The sequence below is a fragment of the Syngnathoides biaculeatus genome, chromosome 13 (genome assembly GCF_019802595.1).
Source record: "Syngnathoides biaculeatus isolate LvHL_M chromosome 13, ASM1980259v1, whole genome shotgun sequence".
In the NCBI taxonomy this organism is placed as follows: domain Eukaryota; kingdom Metazoa; phylum Chordata; class Actinopteri; order Syngnathiformes; family Syngnathidae; genus Syngnathoides; species Syngnathoides biaculeatus.
This window is the reverse complement of record NC_084652.1, coordinates 3987597-4007706: the sequence shown is the minus strand read 5'-3', so window position 1 is coordinate 4007706 and position 20110 is coordinate 3987597. Positions and strand designations below refer to the sequence as shown.

Here is a 20110-nt window from a genome sequence, read left to right as displayed (position 1 = left end):
CTATCCCAGCTGTCAACATGCAGGAGGAGGGGTACACCCTGAACTGGTCGCCGGCCAATCGCAGGGCACATAGAGACGGACAGCAGTCGCACTCGCAATCACACCTAGGGGCAATTTAGAGTCTCCAATTCATGTTGCGTGTTTTTTGGGATGTGGGAGGAAACCGTAGTGCCCGGAGAAAACCCACGCAGGCAGGGGAAGAACATGGAAACTCCACACAGGCAGGTCCGGGATCGAACCCGGAACTTTAGAACTGGGAGGCCAAACGCTGACCGCCCTGTTTAGTGTAGTTGTTTTTTTTTAACTTGCTTTGCATCTTCAGACATTTATTTTAATTTACCATATTGTAGTATTTGCATTTTTTTTTAAGTATTTTATAAATATTTCTCCAATCAAATTGAACTATACTAACTTATTTTTGTTATGAATGAATTTAATGGTCAAATTTAAAATTTTACACAATTCAAGTGTAAAAAGGGGACTTGTACTATTCCAAAATGATAATGCATGGAGACAAACAGCCGCACTCACAATCACACCTTGGGGCAATTTCGAGTGTCCAATCAATGTTGCATGTTTATGAGATGTGGGAGGAAACCCACGCAGGCACGGGGAGAACATGCAAACTCCACACAGGCGGGTCCGGGATTGAATCCGGGAGCTCAGAACTGTGATGCCAACGCTTTACCAGCTGACCCACCGTGCCGCCACTTTTATCATTTCATTTCATTTATTTTTCGTTCACCTGACTTTTATCCATTACATTTTTTCGTTTCATTGGGCACGCTTTTTATTATATATTTTTTGCATCAGTGATTTTTATTTTACGATTGTACGCCACAGAGCGGTCTGGCGTTTGTACTTTTGACGCGTTTTTTCTGGGGCGTCCCCAAAGGGAGTTCTGATGGGGCTTCTGGCTGCGGAGAGTGGCGAGGTCCCGTCTCCAGAGGCCCTGGGAAGTCACGACCTCAGTCCAAAGCACTTTTAACTCATTCACTGCACACCATTTTCAAAGGAAAGTCTCCCCCCCCCCACACACACCCCACCCCCCCTTGCCGGCCATTTTAAAGCATTTTTCATGCGTTCCGTGACAATATAAGAAAGAAAACCTACCAAAAGAAAGAGTGGATGCTCTTCTTTCACCGGGCTCTTTTTTTTTTTTCCCGGTCCTCAGTCATCAGCGGCGGCGCGGTGGTTGGCTTAATCAAAAACACCAACACCTGACAAAAAAATGGAGAAAATAAGCAATCGTGAAAAGAAACACGCTACGCAAAACTGCGGTTTTGATGTTGACGTTTTTTTTTTTTTTTTTTTTTTTTTGCTTTTGAAAAACATCGACTTCTAAAACAAAAACAAGACTGAGAAAAGGCTGTAGTAGGAGGGAAAATAACAAGTTGTAAATAACAAAAAAGTATTGATTCAAACACAAAGCGCTATGACAACAATGACACTCTTCTTTTCGTCAATCGTAACACGCACATTGTGATACATACTGCGTTCATACCATATATGCATACCACGTTCAAGCGTGACGTGCCTAAACCTGTCAGACGTCGAACCCGCCGGCATTTCTCTCCCTCATAATTGACGCGATGACGGCACGGTGCATAAGTTGGTAAAGCGTTGGTCTCACAGTTCTGAAGTCCCGGGCTCAATCCCGGACTTGCCTCAGTGGAGTTTGCATGTTCTCCCCCTTCCTGCGTGGGTTTTCTCCGGGCACTCCGGTTTCCTCCCACATCCCAAAAATATGCAACATTGATTGGACAGTGTAAATTGCCCCTAGGTGTGATTGTGGGTGCGGCTGTTTGTCTCCATGCATTATCATTTTGGAATAGTACAAGTCTCCTTTTTACACTTGAATTGTGTAAAAATTAAAATTTGACCATTGAATTCATTCATAACAAAAATAAGTAGTATAGTTGAATTTGATTGGGGAAATATTTAAAAAAAACACTGCAATACTAGAATATGGTAAATTATTTTTTTTTTAAAATTAAATAAAATAAGAGTGCCAAGCATGTCTGAAGATGGACAAAGTTAAAAAAAAACAACAAATCTAAACAGGGCAGTCAGCGTTTGGCCTCACAGTTGTAAGGTCCGGGTTCAATCCCGGACCCGCCTGTGCGGAGTTTGCACATTCTCCCCGTGCCTGCGTGTGTTTCCTCCGGGCAGTCCGGTTTCCTCCCACACATCCCAAAAAAAACATGCAACATTGATTGGACACTCTAAATTGCCCCAAGGTGTGATTGTGAGTGCGGCTGTTTGTCTCTATGTGCCCTGCGATTGGCTGGCGACCATTTCAGGGAGTAACCCCGCCTCTTGCCCGTTGACAGCTGGGACAGGCTCCAGCACTCCCCGCGACCCTTGTGAGGATAAGCGGCAAAAGTAAATGGATGGCTGGAAATGCTAAAAGTGTTGATCATAAGGATTTAAAAAAATAAAATAAAAAGCTCAGTATGAATAACCGTAATCCTCAACTAGTTTAAAGCTAAAATAAAACTGGGGGCCTTGAGCCTCCTTTTAAAAATATCAACGCCGTCTGCGTGCCTCAGCTCCTCCGGTGGGGTGTTCCGTGGTCTTGGAGCGGCCCCTCGCCTGGGGGGAGGTCTTAGATCTGCTTCTTCGGTATTACAAAAAAAGGCCAGTACTAAAGGACCTGAAAGATTGTGAGGATTGATTCGGGTGAAAGCAAATCTACGAGATAAGAGGAGCCGAGACAATGCAAGGTTTTAGAAATCATACAAGAACCTTTAGAATCGATCCTGGAACACTCAATTCTCTCAAACCGATGTCATCTGCGCTCCGAGAAGACCAAAAAGGAGAGTGGTGGAGCAGTCATTGTGACGATTGGAGATAAAGGAGCGCATCAGCACCTCTGTGGTTACCTGAAAGAGCAACAAAAAAAAAAAAAATAATTGCAGCCAGCAGACTCCAGCGATGTGTTTATTTGGTGAAATACATCCATCGATCCATCCGTTTTCTCAGACGCTTATCCCCACAAGGCTCTGGTGCCTATTTTATGCTAACTTCAGGGAAGAGGTGAGGTACACCCCTGAAGTGGTCGCCAGCCAATCGCAGGGCACATAGAGACAACCAGTCGCACTCACAATCACACCTAGGGTCAATTTAGAGTCTCCAGTTAATATATGTTTTTGGGGATGAGGGTGGAAACCCAAGCTAGGACGGGGAGAAACTCCACACAGGCGGGGATGGGATTTGAGCCCCGGTCTTCTGAACTGTGAGGCAGAGACTCTATTGGTGCCTGCTGGTGAAATACATCCATCCATCCATTTTCTTTACCGCTTATCCTCACAAGGGTCGCGGGGAGTGCTGGAGCCTATCCCAGCTTTCAACAGGCAGCAGGTGGGGTACACCCTGAACTGGTTGGCGGCCAATCGCGGGGCACATTGAGAGAAATGGCTGCACTCGCAATCACACCTATGGTCAATTTAGAGTGTCCAATTAATGTTGCATGTTTTTGGGATGCGGGGGGAAACCGGGGTGCCCTGAGAAAAGCCACGCAGGCACGGGGAGAACGTGCTAGCTCCACACAGGAGAGCCTGGGATTTGAACCCAGGTTCTCCGAACTGTGAGGCCAAGGCTTTACCAGCTGCCCCCTGGCAAAATACAGTTTTCATTTATGATATGAGAGGCAAAAACTTTGATAAGAGTGAAAGCCTTGTGAAAGTTCATGACAGCAAAATATTACTTGCCGTCCAACTACTGGTAGTTTGTAAATGTGATTCCATAACCCAGCTTTAGCTTCCAAGGAATGTATAATAAATCATATTTCTGTACCTTTCTGGTTCTGTAGCATTGCTTTTGCATTGAAAGCATCATTTTTTAGATGTGCACATTCAAATAATGTATTGTTGATTTCTCCTTGAACAAAATGAAAACGTGGTGTATCAGGTTGTTTTTAAAATTGCCTTTATGAATCGTACCCCAAACGGCGTGCGTGACAATATGGAGCTCGCCCGCATTGACGGAACTATGTAATTTATAAACAATATCTACACAGCTCAAACCCGCGACATACGTTTTGTGTTGAACGACCGACAAAAATCAACAACCTGTCATTAATATTTTTCCCAAGATGGCAGCAGATAAGTCAGCAGTGCGGCGCTCACAGTACATTCGCCACAGACCGCGCGAATGGAAAAAGCGAGATTTGAAAGCAAATTTCACAAGGTGCCGCTCACGTTTTTCGTTTCTGGAACGGACGGGAAAGAGGACAGGTCTAATTTGGTCTTAGATGAGCACCTGCAACATCGCGGGAACTCTTTAGACTGCGAGTTCGCGAAATACGTCGGCCGAGGAAAATGCGCAGCTGGCCGGCCGCCGCGGGCAATAAATGACATTCGTGTGTCAACAATCCTGCGTGAATCAGAACGATCCGGAATGAATAACGAAAGATTTACTGCCGTGGTGGACAACACCGATTCCGGACCTGTGATAGAAGACCCAGTTGTGGGGCTACTTGAAAATAAAGGTAACGTGTGATGAAATGCAATATCACTGCCAGGGGCGGCACGGTGGGGCAGCTGGAAAGCGTTGGCCTCACAGTTCTGAGGTCTCGGGTTCAATCCCAGCCCTCCCTGTGTGGAGTTTGCATGTTCTCCCCGTGCCTGCGTGGGTTTTCTCCGGGCGCTCCGGTTTCCTCCCAAAGCATGCAGCATTAACTCTCTCCGGGCAGGGGTTGCAAATTTGCAACAGGTTTAATGTAATCGAAAATTCATTCATTTACTGAAGTATCATATTTATCTCATTTGGTCCAGAGAGGGTTAATTGGACACTCTAAATTGCCCCAAGGGGTGATTGCAATTGTAAGGCAACCACTTCAGGGTGTACCCCGCCTCCTGCCCGTTGACAGCTGGGATAGGCTCCGGCGCTCCCGCGACTCTGGTGAGGATAAGCGGCAAATAAAATGGATGGATGGATAATATGTAATATCACTGGGAGATGTGATCACTATAGAAAGATCCACTCTTAAACAAGACTGTGTTTAGTCTATACATCCATCTTCTTTGCCGCATATCCTCACAAGGGTCGCAGGGAGTGCTGGAGCCTATCCCAGCTGGCAGGAGGCAGGGTACACCCTGATCTGGTTGCCAGCCAATCGCAGGGCACATAGAGACAGGTGACAGTCACACTCGCAATCACACCTAGGGGCAATTTACAGTGTCCAATTAATCCATCCATCCATTTTCTTCACCGCTTATCCTCACAAGGGTCGTGGGAAGTGTTGGAGCCTATCCCAGCTGTCAATGGGCAGGAGGCAGGGGTACACCCTGAACTGGTTGCCAGCCAATCGCAGGTGCACATGGAGACAAACAGCCGCACTCACAATCACACCTATGGTCAATTTAGAGTGTCCAATTATTGTTTCATGTTTTGGGGATGTGGAGGAAACCAGAGTGCCCGGAGGAAACCCACGCAGGCAAACATGCAAACTCCACACAGGCGGGTCCGGGATTGAACCCGGGACCTTAGAACTGTGAGGCCACATGCTGACCCACTGTGCCACCCTGTTTAGTAGGTTTTTTTTTTTTTAAACTTTGTTCAATTAGCAGTGCTTTGCATCTTCAGACATGCTTGGCACTCTTATTTTATTTAATTAAAAAAAAAATTATTTACCATATTGTAGAATTGCAGTGTTTTTTTTTTTAATATTTTATAAATATTTCTCCAATCAAATTCAACCATACTACTTATTTTTGTTGTGATTTAAAGTAATGGTCAAATTTTCATTTTTACACAATTTGAATGTAAAAAGGGGACTTGTACTATTCCCAACTGATAATCCAAATTTTTTAACCAGGTAATATCAAAAACTGATGTGACGCATCACGATATCAAATCGCATCGCGTCCCTGAGAATCGTATCGAATGGTGAGATTCCCCGAGAGTCACACCTCCGCTTTCGTGCGCCGTCCGCCGTAACTGCCACGAATTTCACGCATTTGACTGTGTGTGTGTGTGTGTTAAATGAGGCGGCGCGGGGAAGTTGCGTGCCGAGAGATGTAAGAATCTCGCCGAATGCGGTTGGACCACCGAGCTTTGCCGGAGGGGCCGCTGGAGCCTCCGCAGCCTTTGTGACAGCGGCGCACCAGCAACCGCGGGTTAAAGGTGAAGACGGCGCGAGAGGGGCAGCCGCAGACGCGGCCTTTTGACGGCGAGTCATGTACTGCGGTAGAATCTAAAATTAGCCGGTGCCGAGAATTAAGACAATTCAGGGACTTCCGTGTCTATTCGTTCCATGAGAACGATGAGCAATTGTGATTGATTAGCACTTTGTGATCATTGTGATCGTCACATCGGGGGAGGCTGAGAAGTATTTGACGTGGAGCGAGCGTTAGCGTTTGAGATATTTATGTCAATGTTGTGGGGAAATGCTGCTTACCGAATAGTTTTGGAGCAACACGCTTTGGTTAAGCATCTTTTAATAAGCGGCAACTATGTCAGAGCTAAAGTATTGCAATTTAAAGCTCAAATGTCATCCCTATAAACATTCTAAAATAGATATTGGAATGAAAAATACATATAACGTCCATACGAAAAAATCAATATGAGCGGAGGGCGCATCATCCATGCGCAAAGTTGCGGAAGTCTCATTCGACATCCAAGTGGCTGCATCGTCTGTTCATTACGTCACACCGCGACATTCGCCATTGAAAACGCGCCGTGCCGCCTACTATGGGACACGGAAGCTCTTTTCAAAGAAGAGAACGTCTCACAATCGAGTGAAGTGACCGGGGCGATATTACCATATCCTTTCCAGCCATATTTAGATGATATGCGGATCACTTCTAACTAACAACAGACTCCCAGACGGTATGCATGAGCCAGCCCGACCGAAGCCGTCCGCCACGGATGAGGCGTTGCCGAAGCCGTCCGCCGCGGACGCGATCGAGTGAAGTGACCGGGGCAATATTATCCTATCATTTCCTTTTGTTTCGAGCCATATTTAGATGACATGCGGATCACTTCTAACTAACAACAGACTCCCAGACGGTATGTATGAGCCAGCCCGACCGCAGCGGTCCGCTGCGGACGCAATCGAGTGAAGTGACCGGGGGAATATTATCCTCTCATTTCATTTTGTTTCGAGCCATATTTAGATGACATGCGGATCACTTCTAACTAACAACAGACTCCCAGTCGGTATGCATGAGCCAACCTGACCGAAGCCGTCTGCCGCGGATGAGCTGTTGCCTAAGCCGTCCGCCGCGGACACGATCGAGTGAAGTGACCGGGGGAATATTATCCTCTCATTTCCTTTTGTTTCGAGCCATATTTAGATGACATGCGGATTTCTAACTTCTAACTTAACAACAGACTCCCAGACTGTATGTATGAGCCAGCCCCGCTGAAGCCGTGGCCCTCGTCCGAACCTGTGCTCGGCGCCGACGGGTACCTCGGCACATTTAGCGCCCCTGATTTACGTACGCGGATCTTTTGTTACATTTTGAGAGGATTACGGCTGTTTATGTTTTTCTTCACATTATGCCATTTGACTATAAGCCCTTTCTTTTCACTTATCTTGATTAGCGTCATGCATGACTATGAGCCTTTTCCAATTATTAGTCAAGAAAAAAATTATAATAATAACGTAACATTAAGATTGAATTGACAGAGCCTCCAAGAAATAAGATGGCAGCCCTCCGAGCATTTGTGAGTTTGTTGTGCTTCGCTAATTATGATGAGCTTGTCCAAGCTAGAAATGCTGAAGGCAATTTTCATTTATTCATTCTTTTTATTTTTATTATATTGTTCTTGACGTATCATTTTATTGTCCCAGTTCAGCACGGCATTAATAAAACATTAACATGACTATTTAATCAAATTAATAAGTACGTCGAGCTGTAAATTGCCCCTAGGTGTGATTGTAAGTGCGACTCCTGCAAGTTGACAGCTGAGATAGGCTCCAGCACTCCCGCGACCCTTGTGAGGATAAGCGGCTAAGATAATGGATGGATGGAAGGACGTAGAGGCCAAATACTGTCACATACGATAATGCTGGATCAAGATAGAGTGTCTCCGAAGTGGATGTGACTTAGTACGTCACCGCTAGTCCGATACGTAACTTGAGAATATGTAAGAGTACATAACACGATGGTTATGACATATGATAACCTTTTTTAGTCTTACAGTTTATTTCGTAATGCTCAGAAGATGGGTATTTGAGTCGGGTCAGGTAAATAGCGCTGTGTTTTGTTGGGCCAATACAACATTTACATGATATATGATTTCTGCTTTCACTTGCTGAGTCAAATTGGTTAGACGATAACACAAATAGAAGTAGTTGAACATTTGTAATGTAATTTAATGTTTAATTCAAGCTATTATTGTTCGTTAGCATGACAGCGACGGTCTTTGTTGATTTAGCTCCAGTTCCCATTGGCCGACGCACTGTGCCAAACCCGACAAAAACCGTCTTTGCGTTTGTTGAGCTGATGTTGGCCTGATACTTTCAGAGGAGACAAGCAAATACCCGCTGGACAAAATGCGACAAACAAAGCCCGATGTTTATCTCTTGCTGCTCTCTTTGTATTTTTTTTTTTTTTATTTTTATTTTTTGCACTTTTGTAGTGCTTGTTGCCAAAAGTAATGAATGACTTTCAGAACCCGTGTCCCTCTTGCAAGTGCGGACATGATGATATCCATCTTTTTTTGCCGCTTATCCTCACGAGGGTCGCAGGGAGTGCCAGAGCCTATCCCAGCTGTCAGCGGGCAGGAGGCGGAGCGCACCCTGAACTGGTCGCCAGCCAATCGCAGGGCACATCGAGACAAACAGCCGCATTCACAATCACACCTAGGAGCAGTTTCGAGTGTCTGATTAATATCATACTAATATTATAAGTATTGTGTATTTTTTTCCACAATTAATATATGCTTTCATCAGTACGCCAAGGATCAACAATTATGGCACATGTAACTCTACACATCATTGCTGAAATGAACAGAAATGACATTACATACGTCACCGTCTCATGTCAGCGCTTGATTGCGGTCCCTCCGACCGATTGGACCGCACAATTGATCAATTCTTAATGGTTTCTATACGCCTCACCACCGCGCAAACGACCTCCTTACGCCCAGTCGAGTTTGTCGGCCGAATAACGACAATTTGGATCAGAGGGTTTTTTTTTTTTTTTTTTTCCCCACCCTCCGTAAATAAATCAAAGAACGTCGGCGTTAATATTTCAATCCCTAATCGAGAGATTGATTTGCTCTGCAGTCCGTAATTCAGAGTTACAAGATGCAACCTTTTGAGAGGGCCGAAGAGGGGCGGGGGCGGTTTTTGGGCCAAGGCTGCTGCGATGTGTTGAATGTACAGTTTGTTTGAGGGGCTGAGAAAATATGTCACGTCGGGGAGTCGTGTTTTTTTTTTTTTTTTTTTTTACTCCGACGTTAGAGGGCGGAAGCCAATGAGCGGCTGCAAACTGCCCCCCCCCCTCCCCCAACGCCTCCTCCTCTTCCCATCCCTCCCCTTTTCCATGCCCACATAGGCAACTCACGTCGTTGCCGAGCGAGACTTGCTCGAAAGCCCGTCCGACACATCTGGAGCAGAGAAACTTACTTTTTGTTCTGCGCGCGTGGCCAGCGCGCCCGACCCGCGTCGTTCTTTTTTTGCGCGTCCGACCGGTTTTTGGACAATCTTCACACTTCTTGCTTTTTCTCGGTTTTTCTCTTTTTCTTGGTGGCGGAGAGAGGGGAGGGGAGGGGGGGGGGGGGAACATAAATCGAGCTTGTTCTTTCGCGAGCAACGTCATCCATTCTGCCACGCGTGGAAGACGCGATGACGCCTCGCAAATAGATGCGCAAAAAGTGGTAGTTATTGAAAATAGCTGTGGCGTGTTTTTTTAAAATATATATATATATATTTTAATTTTAAATTTTGGTCATGGGGAAACACGCCATCGATCGCCGCGGATGGTGACAACCTTGAGTGACACCTCCTACACCCCGAAGCCCCCCCCCCCCTCCTCTTCCAAGCCGGCTTGTCATTATTATTGTAATGTTTTAAATTGTAATTTAACTAACATTTCTTTTGGAAGACGTGGCCGGAATAAAGCGCCATGGCTCTAAGTGGAAAGGGGAGTTTTTTTTTTCTGCTAAAAAAGACCTAAAAATACTGGGTTGATTTTTCTCTTCCCCCTACAAAGACTCATTTGAACTTCCCACCGCAGAAGGCAGAGCGACATAAATAGTGCTGACATGTGGATGTAATTTCACGAGAAAGGGAGGGAAGGGGGGCGGGGGGGGGGGGGGTTCCTGAAAGACACACGTGCAAAAAAAAAAAAAAGTGTGTGTGTGTGTGTGTAAGTGGGGTGGAGGGATAAAGTGTGCACTGCTGATCCTATAAACGTTTGGCTGATAGGAAATTAAAAGCCCGGCTGGATTACAGATCATAAGCGGCAAAAAAAAAAAAAAGGGAGGGGGGGCCAGATGGCGTAAAAGCAAACAAATAAATATATATAAGAACAGCAGACAATCTCCACTTTTGAAAAGTAGATTGAGTCGTTCCAATCGGAGCATCATCAGCATCTTGCGGGGGTGGGGGGGAGGCGGCGAGGGAAGAGTCCTCGGGAGAAGTGAGCGCAGCAGGTCAGTGATGGGCTCCACTGCGCTGCTCCACAGTCTGGATTTGCTTCTCGTCTGGCTGCTCTGCACTTTCTGCCTGGTAAGAACTTCTTTTATTTTTTATTTTTTTTTTTTTTTTGCCCCCCACTCCCCACCCCTCTTATCTTCTGACAAGCAGTCATGCGCTTGATGGTGAAAATGTGATTTTGATGCCAAGGCTGCTTTCACTCCACGATATACAACATATGGGGGGGGGGGGGGGATTGCAAGGGGTGCAAAACACTTGCTTGACATTTCATCAAGGAACATCTGCACAATTTTCAGACCTGCATGAAAGAGTTCTGACGGCAACGCTCGTTTGGTCGCTGTATCACGGCTGTACGTAAAAGGTTCTTGTATTTTGCACCTCTCACATAGGTCTGCAACTAAAATATTGGACGCAGTTCCCAGTAGTGCAGTTTAAAAGACGTCAAAACTACAAACGCAATGATGAGAGAAACCATGATTCCTGACTGCTGAGTTTTTGTTTATTCCCCACCAATAATTCATCTTTGTCCAGATATCTGTGCCAGTGACGTACTTTGACGGGCAGCGCAATTAACTCGATGAACCCAATCATCCACCTGTTGCCGTTCATAAAGAAGAATAAGTCACGGTTTCCCGTCAGGTTTTGGGCTGTGAATTGAACTTAACAGGCTCGGATTTCACACCAAGCCCGTTGAGTTGAACTCAAAGGTTCGACCTGTGTGATGTAACGATATTCATTAAGATGTAGATGTGATATGAAACACTGATAATACGGTAAAACAGCATATTGTTGACATTGTTGCTTCATAAATAGTCGTAAAGAGATAGCTCGGTAGATTTAGCGGAAAGGCTCATTTCCACCCGGATCGAGGCGACGCTCGTCATCGGACACCCCGCCGGAAATGAGGGATCTCGGGAAGAATAAAGTTTTACCCCAATGCCAAATCCAAGTTGAGCGAAAAGGTCCGCTTTTGGAGTCTGAGTGGCTGCGCAATGTTGAACTCAAATCGAGTCAAATACAAGAACAGCTCGAAATAGACAGCTTTAAGCAGGAGTAAAGTCGGTAAAAATTGAAAAGTAATGGAAAAAAATACCATTTATTTCTTCAGTTTCTTGTCCATTTTTAATGCTCGATGCAGCTAAAGGTACATTTGTTTTGGACAAATATAATGACAACAAAAATAGTTCATCAGTTCTTAATATAAGAGCTGATATCTCGCGCGATCAATTTCAATGTTGTTTTTTTTATGATAACCAACATGATATTTAAGAGTACAATCGGGTTTTGGTGTTCTTCAAGTTTTAGTTGTTGAACAGGCTTCAGCCACTGCTTTTGTGGGACAAACAGTCAGACGTATAAAAGGGGTTGTGAGCACGAGTACTGCAGAATCGCCAGCTTAGCGCTAACAAATAATGCAAAACAGCAAAGACGAGCTGCTGGAAATAACCATTGGTTTTTTATATTACATATAAACCGTTGAACAACTTCCATTAAATTAATTTTCTTCTCATCTTCTTGTACGATCACCATTCACGAGGAAAGTATGCACGTCTCTTCAGCACAAAACAACGGAGCCACGTCTTCACGACATAGAATATTGCGTAGCACGTGAAAGTTTATACCAGCGCTTGAGCCAATTAAAACAAGCTAAAACTGTTCATAATAATATTCATTTCCCATCAAAAGAGGATCTCAGATACATAGTGGGTCAGTATAACTCAGCCTGGGAAAAGTGAACTGGAGTTAACTTGAAGTCGGGCAAAACTAGATAACTGGTAACTTAATACAGTGTGGAAAATAAGTATTTGAACACCCTGCTTTATTACAAGTTCTCCCACTTCGAAATCATGGAGGGGCCTGAAATTTTCATCGTTGGTGCATGTCCACTGTTTGAGAGATCATAAAAAAATGAAAATCCAGAAATCACAATGTATGATTTTTTTTAAATGATTCATTTGTGTGATACAGCTGCCATTAAGTATTTGAACACCTGGGAAAACCAGTGTTAATATTTGGTACAGTAGCCTTTGCTTGCAATTACAGGGGTCAAACATTTCCTGTAGTCGTTCACCAGGTTTGCAGACACTGCAGGAGGGGTTTTCGCCCACTCCTCCACACAGATCTTCTCTCGATCAGACAGGTTTTTGGACCGTCGCTGAGAAACACGGCGTTTCAGCTCCCTCCAAAGATTTTCTATTGGGTTTAAGACTGAAAATTTCAGACCCGTCCATGATTTCTAAGTGGGAGAACTTGCAATATAGCAGGGTGTTCAAAATACTCATTTTCTTCACTGTATATGAATGTGTGAAAAAATGTTCTATTTGTTTCAAATTCAAATGCCAAATCATTTAACGTCTGTAAATTTCAAGTGGTAGTTTCATTCAACAGTTTCTCTTTTTTTGTGATGTGCTGAACAAATTGCCCATACAACGGCTCTTATCTTGAAAAAAAATTTGTAAATCGGGTCACTCATATCTCAGGGCACAGCTGCATTATCATAGTTTTGCATTCCCTGTGCTTGGTTTCAAAGTCTTGCGACACCGCAGCGGTTGTAGCTCCCCCAGCCCAGACGCAAAGATGTCCTTTAGCCCGACACGGCGGCTCAGAATTGGCCCCAAAGACGTCCGTATGGCAGAAGGCCTGCCGCAGCCCCTGCGCCGCCTCGCTCTTGTGTGTCTTGGCTGACGCCGTCGTGCATTGGACGGGCACTTTGCCCGGGTTCTGAGGATCAGCGGCCCTCCCCACCGATGTGGTCGGCCGGTGTGGACGTCGCACCCGGCACAATTAATTGCCAGTTTCGCTGATGTGTTCCTGCGTTTAACTGGGGCTGTTTGCTCAGGCTTCCTCCCTGAGATTTTCCTTTTTCCGAGCCGTGACCGACAAAAATAAGAAAAAAGGGGAACGTGGACGCATCAGATGCCAAAGCAAAGAGTGGAAAGTCTGCATCTGTGTTTGCAGAAAGAAAACAAAGCTTTTTCAATTTCGACGTGCTTCTCACTGAACATTTCAAACCTCGGCTAATTTATATTCTCAGTGTGCCGATCACTTTGACAAGTCACGAAATTCTCTGTCGTCAAAAATGTCCAAATGGTTGTCGAATTCTTTTTGTCCGTCCCGTACTTTGCCGACGAGAGGAGCAAAGAAAGCTCAGCGGATTCACTTTTACCGAGCAGGAATCGGAAGGAAATTACAGTCCTGGTCTTAACCCTCATTGGGAAATCATCATTTTATTACAGTTTTATTGTCATTGAAAGATCTTCTATTCTCGTAATGTTGAAATCTAATTCCATGCAACAATTTCTATGCCACTGAAATGCATTTTTTTTTTTTACACATTTTATCCTTTATTATGAAGTTATTCTCAAAATATTATCATTTTATTTTTGGAAGAAATTTCTGAAATTACATCTTTATTCTCAAACTTTACAACTTAATTTTCATAAAATAAATGATTTAATTGCATTTTTATCCTTGCTAATTTACCCTTTTTCAAGTAACACAATATTATTTTATTTTTTGTAAAATCTGATTTTTATTTCTCATCGTATTACAGTTTTACAGTAGTTATTCTCACAAACTGCAGATTTTTTTTTATCATGGTACAATTACATCTAAGATTTTAAAATGAATTTGCAAATTAATTTTTTTAACTTTAAATTTTTTTTCATCATGTTTTAGTGTCAATTCATTAAAAATGACTTTAATTTATACAAATTCGAAATTACTTTTTTCCACATAGTACAATTTAAGTCGTAAGAAATCATTGCTTTGTTTCAGTTAATATTAAAATTGTATTGTCTTTAAAATTACCTGTATCCCCCCCCCCCCCCAATATTATGGGTTTAAGTCTAAAAAGAAAATACTTCATCCTGAAAAACCTACGTCTTGATTTGGGAAATATTACGTTTTATGCAATATTACTATTGTATTAGTTTAGTTTTAGTTTTTATTTGAACTTTATTCTCGAACTTAAGACAGCTGATTTCTGTTCAAGTTTTGTGCTCGAACATGTTCTCCATCAGTGTCAGCTGACTCTGTCCTGATTGTGTCTCCTGCCTCAGCAGAAACCTCCTCTGGCGAACAAAAACCTCGCTTCAGAGTAACAACTGCCCTCACTGACTTGAATTATCGCATGAATTTATTCAGCGGAGCGTCCCAATGATTTGCACGTGTTGAACGGGAGGAGCCGGGATGACGTTGGTCTCATCGAGTGATTATTCCGCGATGCGGCGCACAGTTTTGAGCGTTATTCTGAGTGGTGCGCAGCGTGACCTGTGCATGGGAAAACATTAATATGTCATGCAATTTAGAGCGGGACAACGGTCAAAATGTGCTCTGGCAGAGATGCTGAAGAGGCTAAGACGTGATACTTGTGATATACTGTATTACCGGTGTTTAAAGTAAAGAAAGCTATTAAATCCATGGGAATAAAATCAAAATATGGGGAAAAAAAACGTTTTTTTTTTGCTGGAAAAAGTTTTAATATTACAAGGATATACATATTCACAATTGCTAAACCATAAAATTGGAAGATGCAAACGAATATATTATTAATGAAACATAGAAATATTTAGTTTTATGGAAATAGAAATAATAAAAAATGAATAACATTAAGAACAAAAATAAAAGTTGTACTTTAAACAAATTTTACGGGAACTGCATTTTAATAAGTGCAGAAAAAGAATTAATTTTACATGATTGAAATCCACATTGTTTTATCCCTACATTACAAGGAGAAAATAAAATCAATTAACAAGTAAAAAAATCATGATATTATGAGAATAAATTGGAAATAACTTTACCAAAGTAAAAATCTTGTAATTTGATGTAAATTATAATATTACTTGGAATAACACACAAGAATATTTTTTTTAATGTGAGCACCAAATGCTGATAATTTTCCAAGGATAAAATTCTCCAATTAAATGGAAGGGGGAAAAAAAATATTATGAGAATAAAGTTGTCATTTACAAGAAAAGGTTTTGCTATGAAAAAAAAATTTAACAAAAAAGCTCACACATTATGTCTGTCCTATTCCATAATTACTGGGCGGCGGGGCGTCTTTTTGAGAGAATACAATTTCAATATTCTGAGGATAAAGTACGTTTTAAAAGTACTTTAATTTGCAAATATTATGCGAAAAAAGTCATTTAACAAAAAACATATTAAAAAGAACAAAGCCACAATTTTCAAAGTCAGAATGTTATGATAATTTAAAAAAATAATAAAAACGAAACCATCGAGGGTGAACAAAATCAGCAAACGAGCACTGTGATGTTCTTTGAAGCTTTGAATTATTTCAACTTTGAGATTATTTTTCTCCCAGGACGCAAAAAATGATTCAAAGATGCAGTCCACATTTACGAGGGCAGTTCAAAGTGTTTTGATTTGGCCTTGATCATGTGGCGCTCTTATCAGGCCCATTAGCACAAGCAGAGCCCCGCAAGGTCCAATTGGAGCCTTTCTTTCCGATCTGGGTTTCACATTATCCTTCCTCGCCAATTCATTTGATCTTCATCTGCTCCAAATGATCCATGCAAGAAGCATGTCAGGATTTATAGCCGACTACGTTCAGAGTACGTCATACGTGTGTCATCTGTGAGAGATTACGCGCCGGATGGGAACTCGCGCACACAAAATCGGGAAAGCTTCTGGATCTGCGAGCAGGTTCCTCTGCTTCTTTCAGATCTTTCTAATCCAGAGGAAATGTATTTTATTTGTCTATCATACACAGGTAGCTAAAATGTCATTTAAAAAATATTGTAATAATTCCCAACACAACAGAAATGAAAGAAATTAGCGTCAAAGTCAGTCTCAACATTTTGTTGGAAATGTCACTTAGATCCGGCAAGTTCCGGAACTACCCGGAATTTGACGTCACATCCAGACAAAATTTAGGTAGAGCGTGACAAAGCTAGCGAAGATGGTGAGGAAGTGTGTCGTACACGGCTGTTCTGCGTCAAACGCCGATGGAGTCATTTTACATGAATGGCCGAAAGATTCCAAGCATTTCACGGAGGACTGCTTTGAAAACCCGGTACAGCGTTCTCTTGGCTTCGCTAGCAAGTACGTACATACGTGTTCAATTGTTTAGTATTGACAAGTATCTACCTCTTTTAAATGTAAGTAAAATATACGCCAGCTAATATCCATGTGATGTTTAGGAGGTGATGAAATTTGGACACTGTACAAAGTTAATGTACTGTTGACGCTGAGGTCTTCCTGGAATTTGACTACCGCGGTGTGTGCTCTCAAGTGTTTGGTACATTATATAAAATACGAGCTGAATGCATGTAAATAACACAAAGAATGGGGTATAAACGTGTGATCTTTAAACGCAGAACGATACCAAAGGTTTGGATTTATGTTGTACGCCTCGCCTGCTCAGTCTCTAGTACAACAACAAACGACTCACTGTTGTGATTTTTTTCAATATTTTTTATGAAAAATTAGCTACGTTTGTGTGATATATAAATAACATATAGATCCTCTGGATTAGACATTTAACCGCACATTTGCTGTATGTTAGCATCATTGAAGATTAGAGATTGTCCATAGGTGTAAATGTGATTATGTATAGTAGTTGCATGTACAGTATAGCATAGACTCTGCTGGCTTGGATCGACGTCACCCGTGACCCTAGTGAGGATGCGTGCTATAGAGCAAGGATGCATGGATAAACATGAATTATGCCATTCAGTGGAGACAAGCCGCATATTGTACTTTGGACGCTCGCGTGAAAATGCAAAATGCTGCAAAACTATGAGGGCAAAAATGTTGTAACGTTGTAATAACAATAATGTGCTTTGAGAAAGAAAAAAAAAACGCTTCATGTTTAGGAGAGAATGGGTGAAGTCGTGATATTGGAGAAAACAGATGGAATGTGGCAATAAAACATACTAGGAGAATGATGTTTTGAACTTTATTTTGTGAGGAAAAAGATGGAATGCTTTGAAAAAATATCTCCCTTTAGATGGGGAAATGATTGCGAATGAAGTCATATTGATCTACCGCGGTTGTTATTGTTGTTGTAGCCAAGTACGACGGTCGTTATTCCGTATCAAGGTCCATAAAGTGAGCCACATCGGCCGGGTCGCTCCACGGGTGTTCCACCGTCAGCGTGGTGGTTTTTTTGAGCGCAGTCGAAGAGATGTTGCGTATCGGGGGGGGGGGGGGGGGGCGACGTCACACAATGGGCATTTATCAACGACGACAGTTGTTGAGGTTGTGACACCAGCCCGAACGGAGTTGCGATAGGGTCGAGCTCACGGACCGCGGGAGCTGTCTTTCGGATTCGGCTAGTGGAGGCGCGTAGCCGGCCAACACGATGTTGGGTTTGTAGCCGGCGATCACGGCGGTTCGATGGATAGCCGAGAGGCCGCGCCCGTGGTCCTCTGCATCGACGGACGGCCGATGAACGTACTGCTCGATCGATGGCTCGATATCTCGGACGGTTTTGCGGAATCCCCCGGGGAACGTTTTTTGCCTCGTCATCTCGTGATTAGGATGTCCGGCGAGGTAGCACTGAACCGCGTATTGTTTCGTGACCATCGCATTGTGGTCGCGTACCGGAAGGAGTTTCGACTCACCGTGTAGGTGATCGATGGAAGCCATTTTGTGGCAGCCCGTGGCAGTTCGAAGGGTAATGTTTTGAACTGCCTGGAGGGAGTCCCATTGAGTTGGCTTCAGGTTGGGAGTCCACACGGGCGCCGCGTGGTTCAGGATCCATCTTCTGATGGCCTTATACGTCGCTAGGATGGTCTCCTTGGTCTGGCCCCACGTGGTGCTGACTAGGCCCTTCAGAACGTTGTTTCTTTTATTGACTTTGGAGCGCACGATTTTTCGCGTCTTCATGTAACGTCACTCTAGGAGTGTTTCCAGCCGAGTTCATTCACTGCCAATCGAAACGGCTCCTCACCTTCCCTTTAAATGTGGCGCAACTTAGACATCTGCGGAAGAGAACGAAGCGTAATCGCAGCGGTTCCTGCGTGAGTGGAACGTTTTCACTGATTTTGGCTGGTGTGGCAACAGACAATGTGAGCAGGTGTGCTTACTGTAAATACCTCTGCTGGCTTATGATACCTGATCTTTTAGGACTGCCCCGCTAATGTTGGTTCTAATAATAATACAGTTGTTATCTGCGTTCCTTAACGGTCGACCACCTCGTTGCTCAGTTCTTTTAAGGAGCCATTCATAGTTTTTGCCGGTGGCTACCATGGTTATGTTTTGCTCAGGAAAAGGGCTTGTTTTCTTGACTCGCCGTGACCTCGCTCCGCTTCCCCCCCCCCCCTTAACCTTTCCGTCTGAAAAAGGCCAGGCTATCTATCGCTCTGCGCCACTTGTACACCTCTTCGAGTTGACATTCTTAGCAGCGTGACGTGGCCTAACTCCATGTTTACTGGCCTAATGTATGGCCGCATGCAGCTCGCCGTGTTCCTTCACATGTTTTACCATTTACATTTTGAAGAATCCTGTAAAAATTGTTGCCATTCCTCTCTTGTCCCTCCCCCTCCCAAATGTTTTTTTCCATTTATTTTTATTTTTTTCTCATTAAAAATAGCTTCGGGCAGGACAGTGGATCAGCTGGTAAAGCGTTGGCCTCAGAGTTCTGAGGTCCTAGGTTCAATCCCGGACTCACCTACGTGGAGTTTGCATGTTCTCCCCTGTGCCTGTGTGGCTTTTCTCCAGGCACGCCGGTTTTCTTCCACATCCCAAAAACATGCAACATGAATTGGACACTCTAAATTGCCCCTAGGTGTGATTGTGAGTGCGGCCGTTTGTCTCGACGTGCCCTGCGATTGGCTGGCGACCAGTTCAGGGTGTACCCCGCCTCCCGCCCGTTGACAGCTGGGATAGGCTCCAGCGCTCCCCGCGACCCTCGTGAGGATAGGCGGCTAAGAAAATGGATGGATGGATGAAAATAGGTTCTTTGAATTAATTATCCAATGAACAATTTCAAACATGAAGTGTCATTCATAAGTTTGGAGGTCATTTTTAAAAAGAAAGGGACTGTTTTTGGAGTTTTGCCACAACAATGTCTAGACTGTATTCCCTGTTAATTCTCCGGATTTTGGATTCCGCTTTTTTTTCTGACGGATACCGGCACAAGGACTCATTCTTGTGTCCCCACCCATACCGAAACTGAATATGGAAACCGTTAGTACTTTTGAGACATAAAATTTCAATTAATGCGATGACATCATGATTCGCCAATGCATCAAATCGCCAAAGTGTACTTTACATATTTGTGGGTAGTATAGGAAGCCATCAGGACTATACAGTACCTTGACACAAGGTATGTATCGATCTGTTGCTTAGTGAGGTTGACGACCTAAAAGCAATTATATTCGGTGATATGTCCTTGCGCATTTTACAGGCAGCATAGTGCATGAACCGGTCTCACCGTGTGTTTTTTTTTTTTTTTTTTATCTCACTCTCCATAATCTGGGTTATTCTTCTGCAAATAGAAGCGAGCAACCGGCTATAGCGTACACG

The 20110-nt window shown here is 43.6% G+C and overlaps 1 protein-coding gene across 2 annotated transcripts in view; it reads left to right on the top strand.

Annotated features, from left to right (window-relative positions):
• Positions 1–20110, top strand: part of LOC133511436 (parathyroid hormone/parathyroid hormone-related peptide receptor-like) — a 73107-nt gene that overhangs the window by 1342 nt on the left and 51655 nt on the right. Inside the window, exon 1 of one of the 2 annotated variants that reach the window (XM_061840354.1) lies at positions 10580–10687. The exons of the other annotated variant lie outside the window; for it this stretch is intronic. Within the exon in view, the coding sequence (XP_061696338.1) occupies positions 10619–10687 (69 nt within the window). The 5' untranslated portion in view covers positions 10580–10618. Of the gene's footprint in view, positions 1–10579; positions 10688–20110 lie in introns of those variants that run through there. 2 annotated transcript variants of the gene reach the window in all.